This window comes from Papilio machaon, chromosome 21, assembly GCF_912999745.1.
Source record: "Papilio machaon chromosome 21, ilPapMach1.1, whole genome shotgun sequence".
Classification (NCBI taxonomy): Eukaryota; Metazoa; Arthropoda; class Insecta; order Lepidoptera; family Papilionidae; genus Papilio; species Papilio machaon.
Window position 1 is genome coordinate 6263787 of NC_060006.1, and position 20032 is coordinate 6283818.

The window sequence follows — 20032 nt, forward strand, 5'->3', positions numbered from 1 at the left end:
ATATAAAGGCGCTCCCGGTTGCGGCGCGCGAGAGGCTCCCCGCGGCGGTACGCCTCCAGGCGAGACGCGCTTACGGCGAACTTCTGTGTCAGCACATCTAAACCAAACAATATGTCATATTAAATAAAATAAACACAATACTCTATTCATTTGGGGATATTTTCGCAACATCTTATAAAATTGCACATAAATGTGTCTTTGTTTTCTTTTTTATTTCTGCTGATAAATAATAACAATTATTTTTATATTGGGAAGATGGTCATATAAACATAGTTTTTATAGTTTTTATCTTACCTCTTTTAATTTTCTTACGACGTTTCCTAAAGCCGAAGATAGCAGCATAACTCTTACTGACAGGACACTAGAATACTAAAATAACTACGCAAATCATACTATCTAAGACTAAAATACTATGTGGTAACCAATAACTATTACATAATAATTACAAATTTACACATGATATATATAAAGTGTTAGCGTTATAGTGGGGTTTACCACTATAACGCTAACAATTAGTTGTAGTAAAGTTGTAATATGCCCTCTACCAGCAGCTTTATGATTTAAATGAACCTATATAATTTTCCGACTTGATATGCCTACCAGATGGAGATGTTCTCAAAATCTCTTAAGTCACGACTATTCACCTATATTAAAAATGTATTTTAGACTACTCAAATCTACTATCTACATACATCAGAGACAACTAATGATTCCTACATATTAATTACTATGATTACTCTATTCATGTACATATATTTTGTACACACCTGTAAACCTCCAAACATTCGGAGAGGCTCCGAGAGCCCGTCGCAGAGAAGCATGGAAACTTTCTGCGACGTTTGATGTGCGATGAGCAGTACCATGAATGCTGAACCCTTCTAGGCCCACCTGCATAAACAAATTACTGTATATCAATTATTATTCATCAATGTAATGATTTATTCAATGGATAAAAGGATAAAAATAGATTTTTGTTTATATATAATGTTTTATATTAATTTCAAAATTCATTAATTTATGACATATTTTGCAAGTTTTTTGCAATGTAATGTTTTTTTAAGAAGATTTTATGTAAATTTATTTAATTATTTAATGTGAAAAACACCTATACTATTACTATCTAGTTAAGTCCCGTGAAACAAGTTAAATTACACCAAATTATTATCTTATTTACTATGGAGTATTACTCACGCGTGCCATCCACTGCGCAACAAAGTAATTATGAAAGTCTTCATTGTAAGGAAGCCTTTCCTGCTGTGCGATGTGCGACAACTCTGCTAGGCCGGCCGCCACCTGCGGCGCCGGCAGGAGCGCCAGCGCGCTGTACAGCGACACAAGCCGGTGCGCCGCGCTCTGGCGCTGCTGCGCCTGCAACCCGAGCTGCCGTGCCTGCCTCACCAAAGCTTGCACGTAATGAAACATGCAGCCTTGGGTTGCAATTCCTGTAACGGAAGCAAGAGCAGACCGTAAGGCCTGCTCATAATCTGTTATAATTTGTTGTGGTCTTGGATTGCCAGCCGCTTGCCAAATTCTACGGAAAACTGCCTCATACAGAGGACGGCGGCGGTTCTGCATCAGGACTACAACAGGATGAAAATTGTGTCCAGCAATTATACTGTGTACTGTTAAAATTTGGCAAATCGACAATCCAGCTGGGACAGTCAGGAACGTTCCATCGATGACTAGCACTTCACTGTCAGCGATGCAACGTTCGAAACCGCGCATAACTAATATGACAGCTTTTCCTTCCGCCACCGACACAGTGGCGAAAAGAGCAGGACTTAACAAACGGTGGCCTGATAAGGCCACCGCATATTCCTCCAAGGTGCGTGGCTGAGCCGGCTGTGAGTTTCTCCTCCACTTCCGCATCGACGGCAGCACACTCTCGTAGAGCAGGTGAGATGCAGCGTCCGGATATCTGTAAAAAACATTCCAAAATATTTATTTCAAACTATATTACAAAACATATCATCGTGCTAATTTTTTTTTGCATTGAATAAACTACTGAACTGTTTGAATATTCTTTGACTTAATAATAATAATAAAAAATGTTTATATAGGTTACACACACATGTAGATACATAAAATAAACAAGGTACAAATTAGTTGGAAAGTGATAACACTAAAAGGCCTGGGCTCGGCGAATAGCTTGCCCGGAACGACAACGCCGATTTTCAGCCCTCGCCTTATGGAGAATAAACAAAAAACGAAAAATGAAGTTATTAAGTATTGGTAATTTGATTAATCATCGAATATGCATATAGGGATGTATCAAATCAAAATTATATAATTAATATAATAAACTGTTAACTATGTAAATAATATATAATAATGTGAATAATAGAAAAACATAATGTGTCAAGAAAAGTATCAAATCGCTCAAACTGTTATCAGGTACAGGTGTTATACCACCAAGTATTCCTAGTTTTTGGCTAAACACAAGATTTGATCTTTGATCTTCTCTTTAAAAGTGTGTTTGCTCATAGTTACATTCCTGAGCAGACTTGATTGACTTCTATTATCCTATGTTACTCCTAAATAACAAAGGACACTTTTTACATAATATTTACTGTATTATTTCAAAACACAAATGACTGCACTGAAGTAACTTACATAATCTCAACAACCATTGGTAGTGTTTCTATTTACACAACCACCAGTGTATATAGATTGCACTGAAGATTTATATTTAATATTTGCATCACCTTACCTGCTAGTTACTAATGCTATCATAGTTTTTCATAGTAAATCATCAATCAAAAGAAAAAATATACACACATCACTTTGGTATTCTGAACTAATTGAATGTCCAAATAAAGGGTCCATAAATAAGGTGGTGTAAACAACACAATTCTTAAGAAATAGTTATCACTTACCTGGCAGCTTCTTCCTCATATATGGCATTCAGAGGAATACTCTCCTCTGAAGCCCTCCTCTTTAGTTCCTGGAACATTGTATTGCTGAAAAAAGAGAGGGTTATTTAATATCTGAACTTTAATAACCTTGAGTAATTACATTTAAACCGTCAAAATCCATTGCCACACAAAAGGACCAAAAAATATAACATGGGCAGGGCTGTCTCAGAACAAAATATCCAAAATATTTTATTACATATACTGTCAAGCAAAAGTGCATATACAAACTTTGCACATAAGCATGAAATTTACAACAAAACAAGTGACTTTTAGTTGTAGTTGGCTTTTTACAATATTAATTACAGTATTTTTTATGAACAATAAAACAAGCCTGCAACTCAGCCTAAAGGTCATACACTAATAAAAACAAAGTAGGTATTTTTTTATCTCACCGATTAAGCACCCAGGGAGTAGGGGAATGATTATGCTGCCCAATCGTCGGTCCAGCTATCCCATTCCGCAGTATCCAGTGCGCTGGACACCGGTCGCTGGCGCACCTCATGGTTGTCGAGGCCCCCCTCGAGCGACTGACCACATAAAAGTGATTATCCCGAGAAAACCACCTCGAGTTCCCTTTGTAGGGAACGATTTCATTGAAATCGTCCACTACAAGAGGAAGTCCAGGTGGCCTGGGAGCCTCGGGGTGACGGGGATCGGGGACAGCTTGCTGCTCAGCCATTACTAAAAAATCCAAAGTCTATAGTATTTAGGTGAATATAAAAAACGTAGTGTGTCGAAATCGCAGTTTTGAGTAATAAAATCGTTAAAAAGCACGAGTGTGGATAATCCAGCCAAGTACTTTAGAAACGAAATGACAGACCGCGGTTAGATTGGCGGTTGGGTTTGAAAATAGTGTTGCCACACAAACAGTATAAAGTTTTTAAAAATTCCATCAGAACAAAAAAGAAATATTTGATTATTGTTAAGTGAATCTAAAAGCCTCCGCAGACAAGAGACTTATTCGCACAATAGTCTAATCGGCACATAATGTGAATAAGCATGTATTGAAGTAAGCACACTACAGCTACTTACTATCGGTCGACCAAAAAATTGAATTGTGCTTAACTTTTGACTTTAAACCATATAAACATTAAACTATCGAGACTTCTTCATGTGCATAGCTGCTATTGGCGCATATACACTGCCGATTGTTTAGTTTACTCGTCGATTAATTCCTTTGCTGCATTTCCCCTGACGGTATTTACATAAGATGTGTACTAAAATTCTAATGCTAAATACGGCGAAAAATTCGAGTTGCTGTTGCCGCGATAAAGCATCGTCTTCACTCAAAGCCGGACTGCTTGGGCACACTACAATCTTCGATAATGCAAACGAAAACTTTATTTTAAACTTTTACAACATGTTCCTTTTAACAATAATCAAAATAAACAACCAAGTCGTCATAGTAATTTTATTTAATTTTTTCAATATGATTTTCTTCCTTTCTTTTGTCATTGTCATTCATTGTCTCACGTCTCTCGCCAGTAACATCAACGTCCTCCCTCGACGTGGAGACCGATAAGGTCGTACAATTTTCTCAAACTCTCAGATGTCTTTCAACTGGAGTTCAGTGGTTATTTCTCTACATTAAGCTCACCATATATTAGAAACTGTCGTCTAAAGAAGTGTCGAATCCTTGTGTGTTTGGTTCGTCTGTGGAATCGTGACGTAGGTCATTGGGAGGATCTTTTACCAGCAGTTCCATCAGATCATTATTATGCACCATTATTAATGCTATTCCGCATGAAAGATTTTTTAAACATCCTCGTAGAACAGTAGACGGAGCACTCTTCTCGGGAAAATTCAGAACCTGCAGGAGGTAATAAAGTTGTGTGAAACGATGAAGCTACTTCTCTTCGGCGATCCTAGAGGTGGTGATGTGGTGTTATTTCAACCTTTGCATTTTTCATAATTTTTATATGTAGAAATTGTTACGTTGACATTGTCACTGTAATTTTTAATGAAATAAAATCAATATATTTGGTGTGCCGTTTATTTATTACATCGATATGTATGTTAAAAGATTGGTATTCTTGCTTTAGAAATTTAGTGCAGTCTTAAATTGAGGTTGTTGCACTGTTAGGTTGATTCTATAAGGAAGATATTTTTAAAACAGTAGAGAAAATATGTGCACGAGATAGAATTTTAATTTTATTATTTTACGTTGTTGTTCAATCAATTTATTAGTTTAATAATAAACATTATTTAAGTAATTTACAGTGTGTAATTCCTAACCAAATTCTATCAAACTGCGTTAAATCAAATTTATTATTTTTTAAGTATTTGTTATAATTTGTGTTACATTTTTTGTTATAGTGGCAACAAAATTTCTTTTCTTCATCCCAATCTAAACGAAGCACAAACCATAAATGACAGAATAATCTGTTGACCAATAAGAGACCAGGTGAGCTGACCAATCAGGGAAGTGGTCATGAATTATCGGGCCGTGCATTATCACCCCCGTACCGTTAAAGTACAGCCAAATAATTCGTGTACAAGTAATGCACGGCCTAATATTCCGTGACCAGTGGTCGCCAATTATCAGGCCGTACATTATCGTGGCTGTACAATATCAGTACGGTCTGGATAATGCACAGCCACGATAACGCACGACCTGATAATGTACGGCCCAATAATTCATGTACAAACAAAGGTTTGTTTGTACATGAATTATTGGGCCGTGCATTATCGGGTCGTACAATATACGGACTCATATTTTACGTCAAATGTCAAAACAAATAAGATTTCGAAAATATTGATTGAATTAGAAAAAAAAGTGTATTTATTCTGCTAAATACAATAATCATAAATATTAAACCATGAATGTTATAAAGGCACTAAAGATGTATATCACAAAAATGACTGAAGAGAGCGGTCCAGGCATGAAAGTTATTCTTATGGATAAGGAGACTGTAAGTTATTATTCAATTTTTTTTTTAAGAATTCAAGACACCGGCCAAGAATTTTTTTATTATAAACATCGAAAATGCTTCTTTCTAAATGCTTTTTTCTGACATTCCAGTAAACACCCACTTTACATAGTATGAAGTATTGTCTTTTAATTTATATTTTATCTATATCTATATATGTTTGATACTATAAATATAGAGCTTCTAATTAAGAAATTAAGCTATTACGGTATATCTAACAAAGCTTGCCAATGGTTCAGGTCTTTTCTCTCCGGTCGTAAGCAATTTGTTGAAATCGAGAATGTTGAAGGTGTAAATGTCAGATCCCAAGGCTCCATAATAAGCCCAATTATCTTTAGTCTTTATACAGCTGATATCACAACATCGATCGCACACTGTAAGTATCATTTATATGCAGACGACACGCAGTTATACTTGTCATGCCGCCCCGAGGATTTAAAACAAGCGGAGGCAAAGATTAATCAGGACCTAGACAATTTATCTAATTGGAGTTTGAGAAATTCTCTTAAGATAAATCCCTGCAAATCTAAATATATAGTTTTCGGAAATAGACACCAACGTGAAGCTATTGTCAGGCAGTCTCCTAGAATCATGATATCGGGTCAAGAAATTGATAGAGTAGAATACGCGAAAAATTTGGGGCTATTGATGGACGGGGATTTACGCTTTGAAGGACACGTAAACAGCAAGATAAAAAATGCTCTTTATAGACTGAAACACCTATACCAACTCCGTAAATATTTAACCGAGGATATCAGAAAAACAATTACCGAAGCACTAGTACTTTCCCTTTTCAATTACTGTGACATTATTTATGGACCTAGAATTACAGAAAAGACAAAAAGGAGCATTCAGCGCGTGCAAAATGCATGTATCAGATTTTGTTATAATATACCAAAACGTTCGCATATTACTCCGTACATAAACGCGCGCGAAATCTTAAACATGGCAGCGAGAAGGGAATTACACTTAGCTTGTTGTATACATAAAGTTATAAAATCTAAAAAGCCATCATATTTATATACAAAATTTGACTGGTTCCAAGACAGAACTGACAGAAAAACACGTAGAAGAATGGAGAATTTTCTTAAAATTCCCAAACATAGGAGTACAAGCTACAGAGGAAGTTTCAAGTTTGCTTCCACAAAAATATGGAACGACTTGCCCCCACCCTTGCGCGGTCCTGTATCAGTACAGATTTTTAAAAAAAAAGTTAAGCAAAAATTATTGTGTAGACAAATAAACTTATAATTAAACTTATAATTAATCTATTTTTTGAATATAAAGCTAATGTGCTCTTTTTTATTTTAAAGTAACCAATTTTTTTTTTTAATTCTCTATATTAGGATGTATTTTTTTTGTTTGTATTACTAAATTCCTTATGTTGTAAACCAGCAGATGGGCACCTCTGAACGGGCGCATGGCCCACCGGCACAGGCTGAAAACCAGCTCCACAAGGTTATGCCTTGCGGTCTACGCTGAGCCTGCAGCCCATTGTTGTCATATTCTTGTGTTGTTATTAATGCCATAAATATTGTATGTATTCCTTATGATGACAATAAAGAAGTTTATTATTATTATTATTATTATTATTATTATTATATATAATTAGTGCTTTCATTGTCTCCATAACAATTGAATTGTTTGTTTAACGATTTTTTCTGTTTGTCAAAAGTAATACCCTCATAAATTTTCTTTCAGACAAGTATTGTGAGCATGGTGTACAGTCAAACAGAAATATTACAAAAAGAGGTGTATCTATTTGAAAGGATAGACAACCCGAGCAAATTTGACAATCTGAAGCACATGAAATGCATTGTATTTCTACGTCCAACTTCTGAAAACATTGCTTTGTTGTCAAGAGAACTTCGATGTCCTAAATATGGAGTTTATTTCATTTGTAAGTGATGATAACAAATCTAATCATATTGTATTAAATATAATTAATAAGTACCAAATAAATAGAAATAAATAATAAATACATGCAACTAGGAAATATTTATATCTCAAAACAACTTTCAATATTATATCGCAGAGACAAAATCACTGCCCAAGAATATATCTGTTATATATGTTATGAGTTTTCTTTGGCAAGATAAATACTTTTTTATCCTCATCCCCATTTTATGTCAAAAAAATAGAGATAAGTGTATTTGTACAAATGCTGGAGTATTACAGTTCATTTAAAAATTAACCATATAGTATAAAGATTTCAGCAATGTGATATCAAAGGCTGACATCAAGACGCTGGCAGAGTGTGATGAGCAGGAGGCAGTGCGTGAGGTTCAGGAGGTGTTTGCTGACTATTTAGCTGTGGATAGACATCTCTTCTCCTTCAACATTGTTGGATGTTTGCATGGTACAAATTCAATTGTTATTAGTTAACTGTTTTTTAAAATATCAAAAGATGGCAAACAAGCAAATATCCACTTGAATTCGCTGAAATAGCGAGGTGACCATTGCTCATAGACATCTGCAAATGCAGATGTGTTGCCTACCTTTAATAAACGGAGAAGTGGACGCACAGAAAGAAGATATTTCCCCTTCCTATGCATCAAATCTACTTCCCCTTTCCATCCTTTCCTTATAAGAAAAGGATGTGAAGGGAAAGAGGACTAAAATTAGGTTTTTAGCAGTTGTAATTAGGATCCTTGAAACAGATTTGTAAATTCGATTTCAATCACTTGATCAAACTGTAGTCTTAGTTGAATATATAGAAGCAAAGATGATTCAAGATCGTATATTTCGGGCATATCTTTAGCTGTGTAATAATCATTAAACCTTTCACTTACCTTAAACTTAACGATCACAAATATAAAGGTCTTAAACTGTGCTAGTGCTGTACTCATTGGTACTTAGTTATTGGCACTGATGAGGAAAATTTTTATCATGGAAAAGATGGAAGGATTGAGATATGAAAAGGAAGAGGAAGTAACAATTGAATTAAAGGCCTGGACGATGAAAACCTGTTGCCACCTCAGAGTGGAATAAGGACACAGAGATGATGATCTTTGTTTCCGTTTCCTCAGGTCGTTCATGGAATCAGAACCACTTGCAGCGGGTATCTCAGGGTCTGTTAGCGTTAGTGATGTCGCTGAAGAAACGGGCGGTGGTACGCTACGAGGCGTCCTCGGAGCCCTGTGCGCGGCTTGCGGAGCGCGTTCGCGACCTGCTGCGCCGAGAGACAGTGCTCATTGACAATTCTATACCGTTCAATGGTGACGTGCCAACTCCGATATTACTTATTATTGATAGGAGAGATGATCCTGTTACACCATTGCTTAATCAGGTAAGTATTGTACTCTTGAATGTGTTTTTGTTTGAACGGTAGGAGGGTGATGTTTTTCGTAGCATATTAATAAGTTGTTCATTCCGTTGTGATTTATGTCTAAGCTAAGTCTTCCTCTAACAGCGAGGAACTCTGGTTAATTTGAAACCACTCTCACTTATCCATACATACGATATTAAACTTCCAGTGAGTTCATACATACCATTCATAGTTAACAAACTATGTAATATGTACATAGTGTATGATGTTTGCAGTGGACGTACCAGGCAATGGTGCACGAGCTGCTGGGCATCAACAACAACCGTGTCAGTCTGGCACATGTGCCCGATGTACACAAAGACTTTAAGGAAGTAGTACTCTCCTCGGAACAGGATGAATTTTATGCAAAGGTGAAAATATGTAATGTACCTAACTAAACCAGGGGTGAGCAACATTTTTAATTAATGGGCCAATTTAGTTTTTTTTTTTGGTGGACAGCACAAATTAACTATTATTAATAATATAATATTTTTTACATTGCAGCTCTACTAAGCAAATATATTTTGTTATTAAAAACCACAAAAAATATTTCAATTTAGTATGTACTACCATTTTATTATAATTAATTTTATAACAATACTAGCTGTGGCCCGCTACTCCGTCCGCGAGGAATTTAAAAAAAAAATGTAGCCTATGTGTTCTTCCAGACTATGTTCTATTTCTGTGTCAATCTAAACATTCGCATTTATAATATTAGTAAGATGTTATGAAAACAAATTCAATTTTAGAAATTCGTTCTACGTTTAACGGACAGTGTGTTGCTCATCCTGATTTTGTTTTTAATGAAATTTTTATTTGTAATAATTTCTTGTTATAAATGCAATGTACAGAATCTGTACTCGAACTTTGGCGAGATCGGACAAACTATCAAATCTCTGATGGAAGAGTTTCAGCGCAAGGCCAAAAGTCATCAGAAGGTCGAGAGCATCTCCGATATGAAGAACTTTGTTGAAACTTATCCTTTATTCAAGGTGAGTTCATCTAAAGAGAAAAATAAAAATTTAAATGCAAAAAAAATAATTTCGATTTCATGCATTAAAAAATTGAAAATAGCAGAAATTAGAATTTTCAATTTTTTTTTCTGATTATTTCATAAAAAAAATTTGATCGTAATTACGATGTTTTTTTATTATAATTTAGCTTCCTATTTGTGTTTGTAATTTTCTGTTAAATATTTATTTCTTTACTAGCTATCGCCCGTGACTCCGTTTGCACGGAATTTTAAAAAAAAAAATTAGTAGCCTATATGTTCTTCTAGACTAAGTTCTGTATCTGTTCCAAAGTTTCTGAAAGTCCTTGGAGATACCTCCATCCATCCATCCAAATATTAGTAATATTATTTATAATATTAGTAAGAAGTAAGATAGTATATTGTGTTCAGAAAATGTCTGGCACTGTGACGAAGCACGTGACAGTGGTGGGGGAGCTGTCAGCGCTGGTCGGAAGACATCATCTGCTGGAGGTCTCCGAGCTGGAGCAGGAGATCGCGTGTCAGAGTGACCACGCAAAGCATCTGCCGGTGAACTTCCTCACTACCTCCTAAATTATCTCTCGCTTAATGTGAACAAGCAAGCGGCCACATGAATTCGCCGAAATGGCGAAGCGGCGGCTGCCCATTGACTTTCTCAATAGCAAATGCGTTGCCTACCCTCAATTGCCGTAGAAGGGGACGTACAGAAAGAGGACATTTCTCCTTCTTATGGGTCCCCTTTTCCGCCAAATCCACCTCCCCTTTTCATTCTTTCCTTATAACAAAAGGGTGGGAAGGGAAAGAGGACTAAAATTAGTCTTCCGGCAACACACTCATCAGATTATAAGCAGAATTACTTCCTCTTGACGTCTGTCTTCTGTGAGGTCGTGGTATTTCACTGAACGATACTGAGATCTACTACTGTTAAAATGTTCCTACTGTGTATTTTAACAGTTGAAATGAGTGAAAAAACTGAAATTTTTCAGCGTGTGAAAGCTTTGATAAGTAAAGAATCAGTTCGCGTGTGGGACGCGGCGAAGCTGGTAGCATTGTACGCGCTGAGATACGAGAAGCACGCGAACAACGCGCTGCCGGCGCTGCTGGACGCGCTGCGCACGCGCGGCGCTGACGACGTGTGTGTACGCGCACCTGTACTCGCGCTGGAGTGGGGGGGAGCACACGCACGTAAGACTGATCTCTTCGGACTTCAGGATGCTGTCAACATTACGAAGAGATTGTTTAAAGTGTGTACTCATTTTAAAATAACATACTACTAACTTTGTGTCATCTTTGTTACCTTATTCCTCTGAAACGGATTGACTGATTTTTATGAAATTTTATATATATACTAGCTTTTACCCGCGACTCCGTCCGCGCGCAGTTAAAAAAACTAAATGGGGGGGGGTGTTATGAAAAATAGATGTTGTCCGATTCTCAGACCTACTGAATATGCTCACAAAATTTCATGAGAATCGGGCAAGCCGTTTCGCAGGAGTTCAAGTTCGAACCCCGTGACACGAGAATTTTATATATAAGACTAGATTCAGTAGGTCTTAAAATTGGCTATCATCTATTTTTTATCCCTAACATATATTGTATGGAGAATAGATGAGATTTTATAACTGCTCACGGAAGGAGTCGCGTGCGACAACTAGTACAGAAACCTCGATTGAAAGAATTAAAGAACATAACTAGTTAAAGCTTAAAATTTCATGCTTATTAATTTGAAACAGTTAAATTTTAACTGGCGATCTCTTTCCAGGGTTTAAACGGTGTTGAAAATATTTACACTCAACATACACCACTTCTAAAAGATACAATAGAAGACCTTATCAAAGGAAAACTACGTGAAAATCTTTACCCTACATTAGGTGGAGATGAGATCAACGGACGGAGGCCACAAGATATAATCGTTTTTATAGTAGGAGGTGTAACATATGAGGAGTCTCTCTGCGTACATCAGATAAATCAAGCGAATCCGGGTGTCAAGGTAGTGTTAGGAGGCACTACTATACATAATTCTACTTCGTTCATGGATGAGATAAAGTCAGCAATGCAAGGTGTTCACCGGACACACACGAGACACATTAGAAATGTATAATTTTATTTTGTATGGATTTCTTTATACAGTTGTATAAAATGTATTTATTTTTTGTATCTAATCGTTAGTTTCTGAGATGAATTTTTTTTTTCAAACAATGATTGGGTTAAGATTTTTTATAGTGATTTCGTTCTCCGAAACCAACTATAAGTGTTGTATGGAATTTGTTTACTGTGATTTTTTTTTAGTTTTTAATATAGATTATTTAAGATGACGTCGTTTTTTTAGGATAAGCAGAGAACTGTTTCAAATATTTAATTTATGTAACTTCATATAAGTTTTTTTTGTATTTCTGTAATAGTAACTACGTAATAGTTGAAAATATAATATAGTATTGGTCATAAATTAAATATATAACCATAAACAAGCTAGTTTTTTATTTAAATGGAAAGTGAATTTATAAAGAAATAGATTTTGTTCACTGTCAATTACTTTTTTTTCATCTTGTAATATTTTGTTATATATGTACTGTTTATCTTAAATATAAAAGAGTTCATCATTTTAAAGTTTTTCTTTTTAATTGGATTTTTATCATAGTTCACTATGAAAAATACAAAATGTTTGCCGTCACAAAATGACAGATGACATATTTTGTAATGGCGGCCATCTAGGATTTTTCATCAAGTCTATGACACGGTAATAATAATACCGTGAGTGAGAGAGATACAGTTATACACAATTCCTGTGACGTAACAAAGACAGGGATAACTATCTTCCGTCCCTTTCTGCGTACCAGGGTTTGGGCTTTGTTTGGAACAAAGGTTGTCCCCTACAAACAACCTAGGTTGTCCCTGACAAAGTTTGACATTCGTGCTATTTTTCGAAAATTGTGAGTACTTAGTGGCTGTAATTGTGCAAAAATATTTTGATATTACAGTTTTAGTAAGGTAAAGTTTATAAAACATGGTATACTGCTGTATCGTCGGTTGTAAAAGCCGTAGTGAGCGAAAAGAGAAAAACATAACCTTTCACTCGTAAGTACTGAAACTACGCACTTATTCACATGTATTCATACAAAATAAGGAAGAAAATACAAACTAGTTGTTCTTTACAGTCTTTGTAATAACTAATATGTTAAAATACGGGTAAAATCAGCTAAAATAAAATAGTATTTTTCGAACATTATGCGCCCAAACGCAGATGTCATTTGTGTCAAATAATATACTGTAGATCTGGGAAACAAGCGGCCATATTAAACTTCTTTTCAAATTGGTTGGTTATTACCCGTAAAAATAATACCACCATCTTGTTGTAAAAATTACCCTGAATTTAGGGGAAATAAATTATAGTATGTATAATGTATATAAATGAAACAATTCACATTTTTTATACCATTTTCAACAGATTTCAAAAGGAGTTTTTAATTCTGGTATATGCTGTGTTTTTAAATATTTGATACTTTCTTATCCCGTTGATTTTAAAGAGTATGCTTTTTAATTTGTCCCATGTAAATTTTGTTTCTTAGAAATTACAATCAAAATAGTTTAATATTAAGTAGTTTTACATGTAGTGTTCACTGTAATGATATACAGAGTAATTTAAAATTATATGACTATAATATTGGTATGTTTTTTGTAGCTTTTTATGAAGACTTAGGGCTTCGTGCATATCGAAGAAAAATAGGACATCGTTTGAATGCTCGTCTAATGGACCTAAGACTGAAGAGATGCCGCGCTTTGTTGAAGCGGTACGCGGGAAAAAAATATCGGGAAATTCTTTTTTTGGAGTCACTCAAGACATCCTTGATTAAGGCAGCCGCCGATATTGACATTGACCTCGTTCGTGCTGTGATAGACAACTGGCCGAGCAGATTGAAGGCCTGTATTCAAAATCACGGATGTCATTTTGAATAAACTTTAGTGTCATAAGAATCTATGTTTTGTTAAGTTCATTTTGGTAAATAAATGGTCACATAATGAATAAACTTGTTTCAATTATTTTATATTAAACATGTGACAGAATTTATGACCTGACTAAGTATTACTAAAAAAAATCTGTTTACGTAATCTTAGTCACATAAACAAAAATTACGCATTGTTTTTATATTTATTACGTTTATTAATAACAATTTAATTGGGAATATATAAATTGGTCTATATTAAATTATATCGTAATTATTCATTTTCGGGACAAAACAAATAACTGGTAACCCCAATCCTTTTACTTATATATAGGTATAGTCTATAGTACTCTCTATCTGTCCCTTACGGGTGAACGCGCGTGCCATATCTATATAATTCTTCATCTGAGTTTTTCATAGTGTATTCGCGAAGCCTTTTTATTTGATATCCATGAGGTGTTTTGTGCATAAATGTCATACGCACATTTTTACCAAAACTATATGCCATCAAAAGGTTTGTTTATGCCCACCGGGTCAAATAACTGTCGGTCTATACTTCTAGGACAGTGATTGTCAAACTTATTTCTTTCACCGCCCTTTGAAAATCAATTATATTTCAGAGCCCCCTAATTTTTATTCAGCCCTAAAACTTAAAAACCACAACCTTAATTAATTTCACTGCCCCACATTTTTTGGGCCCTTTATCGCCTCCTCCTAGGTTTCAAACGCTTCCAAAGGGGCGTTATCGCCCACTTTGAGAAACACTGTTCTAGGACAATAGCAGACATCATAGGAGGATAAATAAAACTACCAAACTGTTGTGTTTAAAACACGTTTTTTTATGCTTTTTATTGAAAAATATTTATCGACGCAGGTGTACGCGTCCGCAGGGTGCCATGCGGTGTCATTTGACACTACCCAGTTGTTACCGCGCCCCTCCCCCCTCCCCCCTCTTTGGCGCTCATAAAAAGCCTCGCTCAGACAAGTCGGATGTTTCTCTTGTCGTGGCATCACAAGCGAAAACATACCTTATAAAAACAATCTCTTCAAAACCTTATTACCTTTCAGTCTTTACAATAACTCCACTCGATTATTTCACCGTTGATACCTTGTCGGATTATAAGTGCACTCCGAGTCATTTAATGCTTACTTAAACAACGCTCAGTGTACATTTCTTATATTTAATGTACATTAATAGGCTCTAGGTGTATTTTTCTCATGTTCTTCCGTCCATCCGACAAAGTACCAACAATGTAACGATCGGCCTTGTTGGTAACACACAAATCTTCTCCCATAAGGCAATTTATATATACATTTTATATATATATTTCGCAACACAGCTGCACCTTCGAAAAAAAAAGAATCACAAAGGTTTAAAATAAGAGTTGTTACAGTTTTCCGAAGGCGCAATGCGTCGTCCACTGTTCACGAGATGGTACATTTCACAAACAGTCCTTATATACATAAGCAAAATTAAAGTGCCACATATTTCAGGTACAAAAATAAATAAACAAGGTTGATTTTTACAATTATAACCAATTTCATAACCTCATACGAGGTTGTTTGACATTTTTGGTTTAAAACCAACGTGACAGTTTTCCGCGGGAAACAACTGTCAAGTTGTTTTTTTTTAAATCTTAAAAAAAGACGTTAAAACAAATTTCGGAACATTTCACATAGTATTTTAATAAGTAAACCTTTTTACTAGATAATGTGGCTTTATAATTTAACAAATTATTTAATAAAATAAATTTCCAACACATTCATCTAGAATAGTTATTTTTTTTAGTTAAAATGCATATTATTAAGGTTTACTTAAAAGATCAAATATTTCTACAAAGAAACATAGTATGTATATTTCGTGAGCAATTGGAATAAAAAAAAAATTGTCCACATAATTTGCAAGTACATTTTTTATCTACACAATATATAATTCATATACAATGAATTGAAGTAAATATTACGGGACAATAAAACATTTTACAGTGTCTATTTCAGATAAAAGTATTGCCATTCTTTGGCTAAGTGATTTTTTACAGTGTTTGGGGAAAATACCCTTTTTAAAATATAAATATTATTCACTTCTTCGAAAATTATAAGTAACTAGACATAAAAACGAATCGATATTAAGATATTAATCCTAAAAACTTTATGCACACTTTAAATGACAAGTTTTGAAGTTACAAGTCTCGTATTTTAATGAAATAGTTGTTAACCACACAACCATAATAAGATGATTTTTCTTCATACATTTGAATAAATGCCATGCAAAGTCTAAGCATCTATTAATTTGACTGACATACAGATGCGTATATTTTATATATATATCTATTTTTTTTTATAATAGGGCGTACAACAATCAACAAACGTACATAAACATCTCATTCACATTTCGCAACAAACATAGCTGAACGCGTTCATGCGATTTATATAACATTTAAAGGAAAACAATTGGAGATAAAAAAAAATTAAAGAAAAGAAAAAAACAATAAATATATACTTGTTAACTAGCGTCATGTAGGAATTTAACGCCAGTCGAATAGGCCATTTTCGTATTTTTTTGGGGTGATTTTTTTTTAAATATCGTTTTAAATAAATCACATATAATAAATACGTTAAGTAGCCGGATCCTCGCCGAGAGACGAGATTTCAATAGTCTATATACATATGTACAACTATCTTAGCATTTGTATGGACTTAGGATGTTTTTACAATTCCAGCAAAGTAACTACGTATCTTCGTAGTATATATGTTCATAATATATCTATTTATATCTAAATGTATATATTAGAATGAGATGACGTAACAGTTGGTATATGCCGGAATAACGTACAAATATAAATTTTACAGGAGATTTGATTAATTTACATGACATTATACATATCTAAATAAGCGAATCCAAAACTACCCCCTCGCGAAGGGGTGAAAGCACTTAACTAATATTTCGTGTATTTTTTTTTTCAATAGACAAATTTTCGGAAAAAATGTGAATGCATTTGTCCACATTTGGCGCTACCCAGGGAGCACCACGCGGAGGTCATGGACTGAGCCCCCCTCCATTCAAACAAACAAACAATCATAGTACCAGCCGGGGGCAAGTGGCCCGCCGGCCGCGCTTGGGGCACCGGTTCGACGCAACCAAACTTGAAGCGAGTATTCAAATTAACATAATATTGAGCGTAAAGCTCTTATTTTTATTTGTAAACTTATTTAAATTAGTAAAACCTCTTTTTATCAACGATGAAAAATATTTTTACTTGAGCCGATAAGATAAATACACCTATTTCTATTATTTTTTTTCAATCAAACAGTCGAAGCGGAATGTGTTAGCTGCTACAGTAACAAATTTGAATAGAAATTATAGTTAGGTATGTAAACGGCTTTTTGTTTGTATTTTAGGGTACGTTCACACTATTGAAAAATTTTACATAAAAATAATAGTGTCCATTTTATGTCTATTTAAAAATAGGATTTGGGTAATCGTATAAATTTTAAGTTAACAATTTCGACGAATAACCAAGTCCACAATATTGAATTTAAGGCAAATTCACGGTCGCAAACATATTTTTTTTTAACTTACAAAACATTCAGAAACTATCAAACTTTCAGTCAGCACCCAGCATCTGTCACACACGAGCCATACATCTCACATAAAAATTACCTTCGTCACCAAAACAGTAATCACAACATCATGGTCCCCTTCTCTATCCACGTCAATTTGAGGGTGCATTCTTAGATTTAAAAAAAAACATCAAATTTGTCACTATAGCAGTATACAAATATAAATCGGGGATTGCTTCATAACGTCCACACCGACACGAGAATTTCTTGGTAGCAACCATAATAAAAATATTTAGAAACATACCAATTTACCAAAAAATTACCAAACTCAAAATGCACGAAGCAACGGTTACCTTACACTATATATATTAAACAATTTGTTTTATTGTCACTTCTATTTGCATTCCGCATGTACAAATAACGCAGCAGCACAACTTCCAAAGGCAGTTACGACATACAAATAATTATTTATAAATATACATATATTCGCGCGCTGAATTTTACAAGATCTCATCTCTTTTCATTCGTTGTATGTATCTCTGTATGTATTCTTCCATACATCTCTATCAACAAACATACATCTCAAATTTCAACGTTACCTAGTCTCATATTGAATTGAAAGAAAAGTAGATTTGTCGGAGAAAGACACATAGGAAGATATATACTTTTTCTGAACGTCCCCTCTGTATTTTAAGATAGGGAAAGCATCTATTATAGATGTCTATAGGCAGTGATCGCTTTGCTATTTACGGCGTATTCATGTGGCAGTTTACTTGCCAACTTACGATAAAAATATATATTTATTTCTAGTTTTTTTTCTGGATCATATTACGTAAGATACTTCGTAAGATTTCATAACATACTGGATAACATTTGAACACTCCTTTAGATATAGAATGGTATCTAAGGCAAGGATTCCCAAAGGGGTCGATATAAAACTTAATGGATTGCTAATTCCCCTTCTGTCTTCTATTGACTTAAGTCAGAATGAATAATAATAATTGATCTTAAAAGTAGATAATTTGCCCATGGGGGTCTGTGGTAACGGTTCATTTTGGAAAAGGGGGGGTCACTTGTCCAAAATAGTTTGGGGGTCCCTGATTTAAGTCATATTTGTTAGATTCAACCTTTACACACAAATGTGATAATATTAGCATATGTTTACTAACTTTTACACGCGACTCCGTCCGCGCGGAATAAAAAAATGCATACAAGATAAAAAAGTTCCTATGTCCTTCTTCTAGTTCTAAGCTACCTGCCCATCAATTTTCAGCTAAATCAGTTCGACCGATCTTGAGTTATAAATAGTGTAACTAACACGACTTTCTTTCATATATGTTAATTTATTGCAAAGTATTCTTCAATTACCCCCTTTCTGAGATTTGATAACGTATCTGTAATTTTGCTTTGTAGATTTTGAACACCGTTATTTCGTTATTTTACCGAAAACTTGTTGACTTATTACTGGTTTGCCAACATATAAAAAAAAACAAACTTCTTTTATATTTTAACACTGTCATTTAAAATGGAAAGTAAATTATTCAAACATAAAGAATATTAATTGACTATAAGACAGTTTCATTTTAAGATAGTCGACTGTCAAAAAAAAAATCAGAACAGACAAGACATTTATCGATCTCCTATTCAGCTAAATCTTTACCCGATGGGAGTGCGGAGAGGGGGAGAAATGTGATGACCCCTTCCCCCACCCCGCACTCACTTTAGTAACAGACTCAGTGGAACAGAAGACCTAGATTTCCACAACTTTGTACCTATCAGAGAGTACGTTATAGATGTATTTATATATGTGAGAGTCGTTAACCTTAAATATGCAGGTATTATCTTATTTCTCATTTATAATACACTATATTGATTTTTTTTCATTAACCTAGAATGAATATACTTTGAGATGGATGTATCCTAAGATCGTATATCACTGGGTAACATTTCTAAATCCTGATATTTTGTTGGAATTGTTAAACGAGAGTTTACACTCACGAAACATATGTACAAAACATGTAGTTCTTTTTTTTAAATAAAAACATGTTTTGTTTATTTTGACTGTAAACATACATTATTATATTATTAACAAAATATCAATTTAAAATCTTATATTATTATTCTATATATCTCATATTTGCAGTAGATGTACTGTTGAAAAATGAACCGTTAATGAAAAATTTCATCACTCAAGTTACAAGTATCATTCAAAGTGTTAATAAAAAACAATTATAATCAAAGTCGTATAACGATTTAAAAAAAAATTCAGCGCGCAAATTTCTCTCTCTCTCTCTCTCACTCTCTTTTCGATATTTCAAAAATCCTATACAATATAAACAATCTCGCCAAACATCGAACATACAAAGAAAAATGACAAGATGTACGCC

The 20032-nt window shown here is 34.5% G+C and overlaps 2 protein-coding genes across 2 annotated transcripts; one reads left to right on the forward strand and one right to left on the reverse strand.

Moving 5' to 3' along the window:
- Window positions 1–1173: 1173 nt before the first annotated feature.
- Window positions 1174–3931, reverse strand: LOC123722180. The gene is made up of 3 exons (XM_045683088.1): window positions 3308–3931; window positions 2877–2960; window positions 1174–1918 (listed from the first exon to the last, which is right to left on the reverse strand). The coding sequence occupies exons 1-3, from the start codon at window positions 3592–3594 to the stop codon at window positions 1174–1176; spliced, it is 1116 nt and encodes a 371-aa protein (XP_045539044.1). The 5' UTR covers window positions 3595–3931.
- A 1700-nt stretch (window positions 3932–5631) lies between these two features.
- On the forward strand, window positions 5632–12282 carry LOC106713001 (vacuolar protein sorting-associated protein 45). The gene is made up of 9 exons (XM_045683139.1): window positions 5632–5827; window positions 7547–7745; window positions 8055–8204; window positions 8875–9134; window positions 9389–9523; window positions 10004–10144; window positions 10555–10692; window positions 11130–11387; window positions 11906–12282. Exons 1-9 carry the CDS (start codon window positions 5735–5737, stop codon window positions 12242–12244), a joined length of 1713 nt encoding a protein of 570 aa, XP_045539095.1. The 5' UTR covers window positions 5632–5734; the 3' UTR covers window positions 12245–12282.
- Window positions 12283–20032: the final 7750 nt, after the last annotated feature.

What these genes read in the sequence shown, in the direction of transcription:
- LOC123722180 (XM_045683088.1), bottom strand. Translation starts at nt 3,594, where the DNA reads ATGGCTGAGCAGCAAGCTGTCCCCGATCCCCGTCACCCCGAGGCTCCC. An exon ending in ACTCCCTGGGTGCTTAATCG is followed by an intron (nt 2,961 to 3,307) that starts GTGAGATAAAAA and finishes CTCTTTTTTCAG; the next exon opens with CAATACAATGTTCCAGGAAC. An exon ending in TATGAGGAAGAAGCTGCCAG is followed by an intron (nt 1,919 to 2,876) that starts GTAAGTGATAAC and finishes TGTTTTTTACAG; the next exon opens with ATATCCGGACGCTGCATCTC.
- LOC106713001 (XM_045683139.1), top strand. Translation starts at nt 5,735, where the DNA reads ATGAATGTTATAAAGGCACTAAAGATGTATATCACAAAAATGACTGAA. An exon ending in ATATGGAGTTTATTTCATTT is followed by an intron (nt 7,746 to 8,054) that starts GTAAGTGATGAT and finishes TATAGTATAAAG; the next exon opens with ATTTCAGCAATGTGATATCA. An exon ending in AAACTTATCCTTTATTCAAG is followed by an intron (nt 10,145 to 10,554) that starts GTGAGTTCATCT and finishes TATTGTGTTCAG; the next exon opens with AAAATGTCTGGCACTGTGAC.